Genomic DNA, 13,315 nt, shown 5'->3' on the forward strand with positions numbered 1-13,315 from the left:
ATTTTCTAATTTTTTTTGTTATGTTATATATATATATATATATATATATAGTTAATTGAGTTCTTTTAATATATTATGTACAATAAGTTTGGCTATATTTTTAACATTTTGATTAGTTTCATCTATTAAATAATCAATTATTTTTCAATTAATAATATGTCATAAGATTCATCACTATATTCTTTCAAATTGAAAATGTATGACCTTTCACCTCTCATAATATTTTAGAAATACCCAATAAATTGATTTTTAATATATCAATTTTAAAAATTGATAAATATTTCTAAAACTTTTAAATAGGATCAATCTTTAACATCGTTTTGTTAGAAAATTCAAAATTATATGATTACTAATAACAAATTTCGAATTCTTATATTTACAATATTAATTCATTTGTATTTAGTTTCAAAGAATATACAAAGATTATTATCCTGTATATATAAATACATGGGCTGCCTGAAGCAATCTACTTGTAATATATGCGTTCAACTAGAATCACCTTCTACTTTCGACATCTACCCAATTCACCCTATACTCTTCTCCTTCTTCCTAATTCCACCCAATCTATTAAATTATATCCAATTAACCAAATTCAATAAATCTCTGAAATTTTGATTTAAAATTAATAATACGCGTTCATTATTTCGCGATTTGAGTATATCCAAGTTTAAAATCTTGACTCGGTTAAGCTTTTCAATGTGTTGTTGACATGTTGTTGAGAATATTTTAAACTCGGGTGGACTCAAATCGGGAAATAGTGAATGCGAATTATTGATTTTAAATCGAGAGTTCTGAGATGAATTGTATTTGGTTAATTGAATAGAATTTTATAGTTTAGGTAGAATTATGAAGAAGAAGAAAAATTCAAAGTGAATTGGGTAGAGGTCGAAAGTACAGGGTGATCCTAGTTTAACGCATATATTACCGGTTGATTGCTACATCACCCCTAAAAAACATTTGCCTAAAGTCTGTACAAAACATATGCCTAAAAGTCTTAGCCCAATAAGCTAGCGAGCCAATACAAAGCCCAATTTTAAATCGAAGCCCATTTATTCAGTTGTATCAAAATAAGAGAGATCGAGACTCGAGAGCATCCATGGCTTGAAGGAAAAGAAAAGTTTTTTTTTTTCTGTGCTTTCGTCTCTATAAACCCTTTCGACGACGAGTGAAGAAGAAATCGAGAAGAAGAAGAAGAAGAAGCAAAAATGTTCAGAAACCAATACGACACAGATGTGACCACATGGAGTCCAACAGGTCGTTTATTCCAAGTGGAATACGCCATGGAAGCAGTGAAGCAAGGATCTGCAGCAATTGGACTCAGATCTCGTTCCCATGTCGTTCTCGCTTGTGTTAACAAAGCTCAATCGGAACTTTCTTCTCATCAGAGGAAGATCTTTAAAGTTGATGACCATATTGGTGTTGCAATCGCTGGTCTCACCGCTGATGGTCGTGTTTTGTCTCGGTATATGAGATCGGAATCGATTAATCACTCGTTTACTTATGAATCTCCTCTTCCTGTTGGTCGTCTCGTTGTCCATCTCGCTGATAAGGCTCAGGTTTGAAAATTTGGAATCGATTATGCTTGATTTTGTGTGATTCACTGAGTTAAAAGTTCAGCTATTAGGGTATTTTTATTGTTAATTGAGATTTGGAATCAATTATGCTTGATTTTGTGTGTCTCATTGAGCTAAAATTTAGCCATTAGGTTCTTGACTTTGTGCTTAGGGTTTAAAATGTGTTTTTGTATGTGGTGAAATTTGATGATTTGGAATTAAAGCTGAGGTTAAGAGCAAGTGTTATAGGGATTTGATCTGATTAAGACTTAAGTTGTAGGATTTAGATGTTGTTGCATAATCTTGTATACTAAGGTTTACCTTTACCAAGAACATGTCAATGTCTAAGCATTAGGAATTTAAGAATGAGTTTTGTTTTTCTTCTGGTACTTTTACTTGTTTTTGCAGTTGTCATTAAGTGGATATATTTTCGTTTCGTTTGATAATTTGATTTAGGTATTAGAAAACATTCACTTTAACATTAGGATGCTAGAAGACTGAGTTTTTGTGTTTCTTCGGGTACTTTTATCGTGTTTGTGTAGTCGTTTTCACTAAGAGAATCAATTGTCATTCGTTTAAGATTTGGATTTCGGTCTTCATTTGTTGCATCAAGTGTTTCATTTACTGGCTTTATTCGCAGTTCGTTATCACCACCTTTTACTTGTCTTACCACTCATTACTCCTGTTATATGTTGTTCTACAACTTGTTTATAATTTTTTGCTACATCTCTTTTCTGTTTGGCGTCTAACTAATGGCTTCTTAAGTTAGCTGTTGTATTCACAACTGCACAAATGTTTTTCTGCTATATCTTACTTCTGTTGATGTATGAAACACATTTGCTGTTATATTCCCGTTTTCAATCGTTTGTTTGGTACAAAGCCACTGGGAAGAGCTCTTATCTATCATCTGTATTTCTAAGTTGGTTTCGTTGGTTTACTCTTATAGTAGGAGAGATTTTGCTAGACAGGGTCCAGTTTAAGTTACATTATTATCATTTATTTTTCATCTTCACCAAGGTTTTTTTCTTGATTATTTGTGTGTTTGCTTGTCTTTTGAACAGGTCTGTACCCAACGATCATGGAAACGACCCTATGGTGTTGGTTTACTGGTAGGTGGATTGGATGAGTCTGGTGCCCATCTTTACTACAACTGTCCAAGCGGAAACTACTTCGAGTACCAAGCTTTTGCTATCGGGTCCCGTTCCCAAGCAGCAAAGACCTATCTGGAACGCAGGTTTGAGAGCTTTGGGGATTCTTCAAGAGAAGATCTGATCAAAGATGCTATTTTGGCTGTTAGGGAGACATTGCAAGGGGAGACACTGAAGAGTTCTCTCTGCACAGTCGCTATTCTAGGAGTCGATGAACCGTTCCACTTCTTGGACCAGGAAGCGATACAGAAAGTGATCGACACATTTGAGAAAGTACCAGAGGAAGAGGAAGGCGAAGGCGAGGCTGGTGAGGGTGAGGCTGTAGCTGCCGCTGCTGCACCAGCAGAACAAGGTGGTGGTGGTGCAGGTGACGTTGCTCCAATGGAAATGTAAGGCTTATGTGTGTAACGCTGGAACTATTTTATTTTGATGTTAGTTGGATTTACTTTGCATATGGCTGCGGGTTTAGATTATATGCTTGAGAACCTCGTGAAGTTGAAATCATTTCGTCATATAAACTCTGTAGCTGCCATTAAGACTTTCTCCTATTTTGGATCTTTTGGTTTAAATCTGAAATCTGTTCACTGACTTCCTATCTCATTGGTTCTGCAATTCCTTTCTAAAACAAATTTCTAGTCCCATCTTGTCTAGCAGGCCAAGCCCGCCCTGCCGAGAGCTTTAAACAAAATTGACCCGCAAAGCCTTAACCCGCGAAACCTGCATTGTTTCCTCAATTATCGAAACTTGTACATACTCAGATTTAGGCAGCTCATCTTCTTCTAAGAAGTCAGATCTTTTTCCATACCATAGTGTATATAGAATCGATTTTCTATTCTGATAGTTAGCGTACCGGGCGGCCGCAGCGAGCAAACTATCAATCTCGTAAGGAAAAAAAAAAAACTATCCCCATTTTCTATGCTTTTGTTAGTCAACACCTTACAAAGACTTCTATCCGAGAACAACTCAAAACACAAGTTTCATGCTTAGTAGGTTTTTGATGTTTCCGCTACTTTTATATCTTTGTAAACGTCTCTAAAGAACCAGAAAATTGTGTAAAAACTTAACATTCATAGTTTCATACAAAACTAAAAGTTTCATGCCTTTAGTAACAGAAATAATAATTTGGTCTATGTTTTTCTTCGATCATAAATCATCTTCCTCCAACACGTAAAATTAGTCTCACACACATCCGATACTAATAAAACATCTTTTTAACGTCAAAGTTTGTTAAATATTAAAACCAAACACTCATTAAATTGATGTTAATTTCAAATTATAATCTGGTCAGCTCGCAGTTCTAGTAATTCGGGATCTTGGATGTGGAAATTTTTTTTGAAATATAGAGATAAAGCTAAACCTCTTCACAGAATGGAGATTCGGTCAGGTTTGGGAACCTCGTTTTGGCATGATACTTGGTGTTCTATTGGGAGATTGGTCGATAAACTTGGTCCCCGTGGTAGTATTGATATGGGTATTCCTTCAACAAGTACTATCGCTGCAGCTCTCTCGTCGAATACGCGCCGTAGACATCGAACAAATGTTTTGAACCAGATTGAGGATGAAATGGATGCCCTCCGTCTTGTTCATCAAATACTGGTAATGACGTCTCACTTTGGAAACGAATCAATGGCTCTTTCAAAAGCAAGTTTAACTCTCAGCAAACTTGGCACGTGATACCGACAACCTAATCCAATCTGTGATTGGTACAAGGGTGTATTGTTCCCACACTCCACACCCAAGTATTCATTTATAGCTTGGTTAGCCATTCGTAATCGCCTTGCTACGGGAGACAGGGTAGTGAAGTGGAATGGGGCTGCAAATGGAAGTTGTGTTTTTTGTCAGGCGGATGTAGAGACAAGGGACCATATTTTCTTCTCTTGTCCATACTCCACTCAAGTTTTTTTTTTTTTTTGAATCTAATGTTAAATTATATTCAAAGAAAAAATAAACGTTTATACATATGAATGCAAAACTTTTTAAAGATTCAAGAAGATTCTAGCTATCGTGTTGTCTTGAGGCAAACCACGTTTGGATCCCACTTGTACTCTTCTCCTGACTCAAGTTTGGTCAGCTCTAACCAGAGAAATGCTAGGCCGACGGTTTTCAACACGCTGGGAGTCTCTAATCCCTCTAATCACATCTTCGAATTCTCCACACCTCCATCATTTCGTGTTGAGGTATGTCTTTCAGTTCTCTATACACAGTCTTTGGCGAGAAAGGAATGGGAGAAGACACGGGGAGTCACCAACTCCTGCTTCCCCGCTCTCAAAACTAATCGATAAGAATATGAGAAACCGGCTAAGTTCCTTGGTGTTGAAGGGTTCAACCGCTTTCTAAGGCGGGTTGCGCTATTGGTTTAGCACCCATACTCGCAACTGATCTTCTCATGTTGTAATCTCTCCAATTATTTTCAGATTTTCGGTTTAATGTTGCATTTATTGTAAAACAGTTTTTTTGGTGAATAAATTTTACATTCATACAAAAAAAAAATAATAATAATAATAATTTCAAATTATGATAAAAATCATTAGTTCGACGTCATTTAGTCAAATAGAAAATATAAGTGGCCCTCTACATGGTGACAACTACGAAAGACTTTGGATAATGGGAACCATGTAAACCAGACCCATTGACTTTGCCGTCTCTCTCAATTATTTGCTTATCCACCATTCGTTTCCGTATTTACCATATAACTATCAAAAGAAAAATGATCAAGAGTCTATAATTGTATGTAAGTGCTAGTGTATTATACAAAATTAAATTAACGAAGAACAAACATGTTTTCGATGGGCGAAAACATTTTGAATTAAACATACTAAACACCGTCGAATCGATCAGAGAAATTGGAAAATTTTCTAGCTAAACTTATCGCGAATCGATTTGGTAAATCATGAAATCATAAGTTGTTATTTGCTTCATATGGTAAAATCGATTATGTTAGAAACAATGCTAAAAAAATTTCTAGCTAAACTTTTGCGCCAAAATGCTAGTCCATTGTTTCTAACATAATCGATTTTACCTTATGAAGCAAATAACAATTTATGATTTCATGATTTCATCGCGAAACTGAAATTTTCGATTTTGACATTAATTTTTTTTTTTGTAACATGACATTAAATTATGATTATAAAAAAAAATATTTGACATGCAACTTAATAAAAATATTTAGTCAAAACTCAATTTTTCAAAAAATAATTATTTTGGTTACATCCAAACATAACATTTGAATGCATTTACCATTCCGGCCAATAAATAAATACACTACATTAAGATAAGTTGAATCCGAACGCATAAACGAATAACATCAAGTCCTGTGGTACCAAATATGGATTTAAAAATCGTCACTTGGACCAATGACGAAAAATGGACTAAAAATAGATTGAACCGGACCCAAAATTATTTCCAAACAACCACCATATATCCTAACCACCGTATACTATATGTTAATCTAACAATTTGTTGAAATGCTTGACTTCATGCGAGATTATTAAAACCTACAATAAAATAAAATAAACAATGAAGAAAGTGTTGAGAATGTTATGCAAACATGGCCAGCTCGACTTTTATTTGTTGGAAGAAGTTGTCTTCTTCTTAAACCATTTTTGTATTTTGTGGTTGATATTAAGGATGAAACAAACATCAATCTTTGGTCAGAAAAAAAAAAATAAATTGTCGTTGAGAAATGAAAGGAAGGGCCTACGTAATGATCTTCTTCTTCTGGGCTCTTCTCACAATAATCACCCCAATGCTTGTTAGCTGGTCTCAAGCTCTCAAAAATCTTCCACCACTCTCTCATGATCAAGGTATTCCTCTTAACAATCTTGTTACATCAAACTTCATTATATATACTAGTCAAGAAGATGATGATCGTTGACTCGGTGTTCCAAAGGGAGCTGAACCTTGCATCTCCAATTCATTATCACTTGAAAGGGATGATTTACGCGCCAATAAGGGTATTATCAAATGCTTGTCTCGGTCCTTAGGAGGTTACGGGCTCAGCGGAAAACGTTTTGGTTAATAAAAGTGAACGTTTTAGTTACTTCTATAGTGACACCATTGTGTTCCTCCAATATTCAATATTTTTTAATGGATTTCAGAACAAAAAATCAAAGACACCAGTCCAAGGCGAATGATGGGATATACAGAAGAAATGCATTTGGCACAAGAGTTTGTTAGTCACATAAAAGAAGAGAAGTTGATGATGGTGCCGTCCATGGCGCCGACTCCTGAAGATAACCCTGTTACGCTTTCATTACCTTTCTTGCGAAAAAAACAACAAGACGGATTAGTCGTTGAACGTGCACATCCCATTAGATTGCAATAAGTTAAAAGAAATTCTTTCTTTTTCTTTGTTTATTTTGGCGATTATTTACATCATCTTTATTGATCAAGTAAGTGTTCATAATGACTCCGGTTATTTTTTTAATTATACGAAACCTAATTAATCCTATTCATGGCAGAGCAGTTCTTGTACATATGTAAAATTTGCATCCTTTTGGCAAAAGCCAATGGTAAGATGTTTTTTTTTTTTTTTGATTTCTTTTCTTGTGGTTAGAAAGATAGAACAAGATTAATAATTAGTGTATAATTAATTTAACATTAACATAGAATCAAGAGTTGGTGAAGAAAGAAAAAGACAATTGGTAGATAAACTCAACCAAACGTCATGGATGTTAGTATATAAAATTGTCTGGTGTACATCTCCATACAACTTTGTCATCTCAATGTGAGGAAATCTACATATACGGAGATGTAGGATCGGGGAAAAGGTTATTTTCGTCAATTTTGTAGCCAAATGACAAGTCCGAGTTCGTCAATTGGTAGCCAACTATTGGTTGGCAGCCAAATGTTCGTCAATTTTACCTTCGTGTAAATCTTCAAGACTAGTCTGCAAGAAGTCTACTATAGATGATGTGTCGAGTTTTAATTAATTAATCGTAATCGTGCAGTGAAGGAAGGTGGTCGTAATAACGAAGGTCGATGATGAAATACTAAGAATGTCGCACACCAAAGATATGATGAATGAACTAAGCAAATAATCGTTTAGAATTTATTTTTTTATTATTTTCTCAAGACTAAATATGAATGATACTAGAGTAACGTGTTGTGAACAAAAACAAGATGATTGAATAAACACAAGCAAGTTAAAATAGTAAGTGAATTACGAAATTAAACAACCCACAAACTAGACTAGATTTTGTACCAGCACGTTACGCGGGATTTTAATTTAAAATATCTTTATTAATATAATTTTTGAGTATAAAATATAATTATTAAAATTTAAAAGATAAATATTTGAGCAAAAAAATAATAATTTAAAATTTAAAAGATAAATTTATATAAACACTAAATATATTTTACGAAACGATATAAAATATATATACACATTATCGACGATAATGTTTCAAAGATCACTTAAAAAATTTGAGGGAATACTAAATAGTATCTACGACCATCTCATGATCCTTTAACACTAAACTTTAGAATAATTTGACGTTAATTATCGATTTTTGACATAATTGTAAATATTATTTATGATTAAATGTTGATATGAACATAACAACATTCCATATAAAATGTGAATATGTAACGCCCCGACCGTCTCTACCAGTAGGTCCCACGTCCTTTCTCGGGCCCATGGGCCCACCTCTGTCCGAAGGCCGGTCCGCTACGTCCGGGAGGCTTTAAAGATTTGTTTACCAACCCTACAAATCACCACATGATCTTTCCCTGTGTTTTGTCCTCACTCATACAGTTCCGACAATCACTTTCCGGAAGGTCACCCATCCTGAAATTGCTCCAGCTCAAGCACCCTTAACTGTGGAGTTCTCTCAGGACGGTTGACCGAAAAGATAAGTGCACTTTGGTGACATAGGTGGCCAAATCAATTCTTATAAACCTCTCTGCATGCACCACCACATTCCTGAAACCGGGGTGTTACAGAATATATCAGGTTTCATGATCTTTATCTAGTATAGCTTGGAGGACTGCGAACCTCGAGAAATCTGAAAATGAATCTATACTATATAAAAGTCAAGGCTATATGCTTCTAAGGCCGTCCACATAGGATTTTAGACGGCCAATCACGATTAGCCACCTCACTAATTGACATTTTAAATGAAGAAAATAATTTGGAAATAAAAGAAATGTAATTTTTCTAAAATATTACGTAGTAGAGAAATGTAAAATAAGAAAAATGTAAATTTTCTGAAATATTACGTAGTAGAGAAATGTAAGCTTCATAAAATATTACGTATTAGATAAATTTAAAATGTTAGTTGAAGAAAATTATATAGAAATAAGATAAATAGAAACTTCCTAAAATATTACGTAATAAACAAATAAGAATGAAAATTTTCTAAAATATTATGTAATAGAGAAATGTAAGCTTCCTAAAATATTACGTAGTAGACAAATTTAAAAAGTTAGTTGAAGAAAATAATATTTGTTTATATAAATACATTGCGTGATCTTCACTTTCACATCATAACTAACCCCTAGATTATTTTGCTTTGATATTACATTGAAATATTAATGAGTTTTATGTAAATTTGCAGGTTGGATTTGTGAAAACAAAGACGTGAATCGATCTAAAATTTTGGATTGTTCAGTTGATCAACATGTCTTAATATATATTGTAAGTATAATATTTTTTCGTTTTTTTCATTATGAATCTATGAGTTTTTTTTTAGTGTTCTAATTTTTGCATCGATAATCTATTAATAATATTAAAAAGTTTAGTTTGATCTTTTAGTGTATAAGTTCTCATTGAATCTTTGTATTACTTTCTACTAATGATCAACAGGTCCATCAATAATTAGTAAAGAGTCGAGTTTATATTGTGAACTTTTGATGGTTAGTATTGACGCTTTTAAACTATGAATAAGGTACTATCGATGTCTATTTTTGGTTATTTGTTGCGTTTAAATTATTTTTTGTAGTTTTTATCAACAACTGACTAATAATTTCTCCTCATATTCGATTAATTTTATGTGTTGAAATTACCAATTTCTTTTCTTCTATATAAAAAAAATTAAATACCCCGCGCGTAGCGTGTGGTAAAAGTCGAGGCTATAAGCTCCTTAAGCCGTCCACCTAGGATTTTAAACCTCCAATCGCGGTTTGACATCTCATTAATCAACTTTTTTAACCAAGACGTTAATTAACATTTTTTAAATTTAGATATTTTCTATACTAAAATATTAATTAAAAGGAAAACAAATTATGGTAAGAAGAGAAATGTGAATATTTGAAACAACAACATATAGAAATAAGACAAATGTAAAGTATAGATTACAATATTATTTTCTATATATAAAAGTCGAAGCTATTAGCTCCTGAGACAGTCCACGTGATTTTAAACGACCAGTCGCAGTTACTCATCTTGCTAATTAACAAATTTTGCCATTATGTTAATTAACATTTATAAATTCGGATATTTTCTATACTAAAATATTAATTAAAAGGCAAAAAAAGTATATGAAAAGAAGAGAAATGTGAATTTCTGAACAGCAACATATAGAAATAAAACAAATGTAAAACAATTATGGAAAGAAGAGAAATGTGAATATTTGAAACAACAACATATAGAAATAAGACAAATGTAAAGTATAGATTAAAAGAAATTATGGAAAGAAGAAAAATGTGAATATTTGAAACAACAACATATAGAAATAAGTCAAATGTAAAGTATAGATTACAATATTATTTTCTATATATAAAAGTGGAAGCTATTAGCTCCTAAGACAGTCCACGTGATTTTAAACGACCAGTCGTAGTTAGTCATCTTGCTAATTAACAAATTTTGCCATTACGTTAATTAACATTTATAAATTCTGATATTTTCTATACTAAAATATTAATTAAAAGGAAAAGAAAACAGTATATGAAAAGAAGAGAAATGTGAATTTTTGAAACAGCAACATATTGAAATAAGACAAATGTAAAAAAATTATGGAAAGAAGAGAAATGTGAATATTTGTAACAACAACATATAGAAATAAGACAAATGTAAAGTATAGATTACAATATTATTTTCTATATATAAAAGTCGAAGCTATTAGCTCCTGAGACAGTCCACGTGATTTTAAACGACCAGTCGCAGTTAGTCATCTTCCTACTTAACAAATTTTGCCGTTACGTTAATTAACATTTATAAATTCGGATATTTTTTATACTAAAATATTAGTTAAAAGGAAAAAAAAAAACAGTATATGAAAAGAAGAGAAATGTGAATTTTTGAAACAGCAACATATAGAAATAAGACAAATTTAAAGTATAGATTACAATATTATTTTTGGTTATATTTTACCAAAATTACTTTTTTTTAATAAATATTGATGCAATATTTTCCATATTAAAAGTTCATATAAAAATCGATTAATATCTTTTAAGATAGTGATTAAAAATATTTAAAATATTTATTTATTATTTTTACTTAAATTTCGTAGAAAAATATTAGTCCCTAAATCTTTGACCGCCTATTTTTTTCTAGCTATATCTTTCACAAAATATAGGAAATGTTTTATAAAAACTAAGCTGATAGTGACATGTGTATATAGAAAAACATTATTATTATTCTATAGATATCGTCAAGTTGAAAAATAAATCCTAAAATTTCCATCGCCTCTTAGTTTCCTATAATTACCTTGATGAGAGTTTTTGTTTAGCTCATATCAAGTTCGGCGAGCTTTTTTAAAAGAAAATCTTCTTGTTTAGCTCGTATCAAGTTCGGCAAGCTTTTTTAAAAGAAAATCAGACGGTAAGTTTGTAGAAACGTGCATGTGCTGCCGTTTCATGGGCAGAAGAACCACACATAGCTTTTAAGTAGAATATGTAAATAACAAAAGAAAAGACCTTTATTTTATTAGAGCAGAGTGATAGTTTGTTCGTAGGTTGGATGAGAAGAGAAATAGCAGTGTTTTTGTGGAAACTGCATCCGCTTTTTTTACTTTATTTCTGAATAGAAGTGACACTACAAGAAAAATTTACATTCTTAGCGCGGAAAAAATGCTATCATAGGTAATACATAGCGAAATAACAACTGCTATGATCTCGCGCGGCAGCTATGGTAGATGTCCCACCTACGATAGCATTAATTTTGTCTGCTATAGTATGTTCATATACAAGCACTTTGTTAGTGTTATTATTTACGTTTTCATAGCAATAATTTATTGCCATTATTTAGTTGTTCATAGCAATTTATGAATTTTTTTAATTTTTTTTGATAATTCAAATTGGGTGCTATAATAGATCACTATACAATAGCAAATATTTGTTGCGTTAATTCATGTTTTCATAGTGCCATCTTTAAAAATATAACATGCTATCATATGTAATATATACTTATATATATATATATATATATATATAACCTGTAAATTTAAAATGAAACCATTTATAACATCTCAAAAACATTCCAACATACTTAAAACACTTCCGCATCATACCAAACACAATTCCGAATCCAACATACCAAAAACAATTCCAAATCCAACATACCAAACATTAAACATTCTGAATCCAAAATACATAAAGACTAGTCTTAACCTAAATTAAGCTAGCTGGACCAAAGTTCACTACAAGAAAATAGTGATATTGCAACATAATGTTTGCAACGTTCCCTTTTGTTAAAATTTTGCAATAGATTTTACAATAATTTTGTAATGATGAATACATATTGCAATTTTATTACAAACTCATTGCAATATTACGATTAAAAGTTTTCTTGTAAAATATCGTTACTAATTTGCAATTTCTTTACGACATGTGAAACTTTCATGCAAATTTGCAAGAAATATTCAACGATAATAAGTCGTGGCTTTTTTGCCAGAAAATATAATAAAAATACATAGCACCTTTGTAACTATATTTGCAATGTTTTTAGTAACTTCTCGCTATATTTACTTTTTCTAAGAATTGTGAAGATAAACTATCAAATATTTTTACCTTACTTAATAGAAAAAAACATATGTATTACATATTTAAATTTAATATTTTAATAAGGTCGGTATATATTCAGTTTGATCACAAAATTTGTGGTATTTTTAGGGTTATTAAATATAGACATTATCCAATATATATTCATAGCATGAGTTAGTGAGAGTGTGGAGACTATGTTTTTTTTTGTAGGCATAAAAACCGAACATAAACAGATTGAGATTGATGAGTTAGAGCCAAATTTTGTACCGAATCACCCAAAAGTGAATCTAAACCGAATCAAAATTGAACTTATTCCAAACCCGAATTCTAAACATCTAAACCAAATTTTGACATGCTCTTGAGATAAAGTTAACTTTCTTTTGACACTCTTTTTTTTTTTTTTGAAACAAATGGATTCTCTTATATTGAATTAGGTTTCCGTACAAGAGAAAAACAGAGCTGCCTTTGCAAGAGCATCAGCTTGGCGATTAAGATCCCGTGGGATGAAATTGAAAGAGCAACAAGTGAAATAGTAGAGATAGACAGGATATCGTGGAGAATCCCGTGAAGTTCCTTCGATTGGAGCTTCGAATTGAGAGATTTGACAAGGCTTAGCGAGTCTGAAGCGAAAGAGATGTGTTTAAAAGCCGATTCATTTGCAACTCCAACGGCGGCGAGAGTTGCCAGTGCTTC

General features: G+C 32.2%; 2 protein-coding genes across 2 annotated transcripts; both read left to right on the forward strand.

Moving 5' to 3' along the window:
- The first annotated feature begins 1,002 nt into the window (after positions 1 to 1,002).
- Positions 1,003 to 3,289, forward strand: LOC9299812 (proteasome subunit alpha type-1-A). Its single transcript, XM_002863690.2, has 2 exons — positions 1,003 to 1,556; positions 2,615 to 3,289. The coding sequence occupies exons 1-2, from the start codon at positions 1,206 to 1,208 to the stop codon at positions 3,092 to 3,094; spliced, it is 831 nt and encodes a 276-aa protein (XP_002863736.1). The 5' UTR covers positions 1,003 to 1,205; the 3' UTR covers positions 3,095 to 3,289.
- A 2,693-nt stretch (positions 3,290 to 5,982) lies between these two features.
- LOC9299813 lies at positions 5,983 to 7,172 on the forward strand. Its single transcript, XM_021015543.1, has 2 exons — positions 5,983 to 6,504; positions 6,799 to 7,172. The coding sequence occupies exons 1-2, from the start codon at positions 6,384 to 6,386 to the stop codon at positions 7,023 to 7,025; spliced, it is 348 nt and encodes a 115-aa protein (XP_020871202.1). The 5' UTR covers positions 5,983 to 6,383; the 3' UTR covers positions 7,026 to 7,172.
- Positions 7,173 to 13,315: the final 6,143 nt, after the last annotated feature.

This window comes from Arabidopsis lyrata (assembly GCF_000004255.2).
Source record: "Arabidopsis lyrata subsp. lyrata unplaced genomic scaffold ARALYscaffold_8, whole genome shotgun sequence".
Taxonomy (NCBI): Eukaryota; Viridiplantae; Streptophyta; class Magnoliopsida; order Brassicales; family Brassicaceae; genus Arabidopsis; species Arabidopsis lyrata.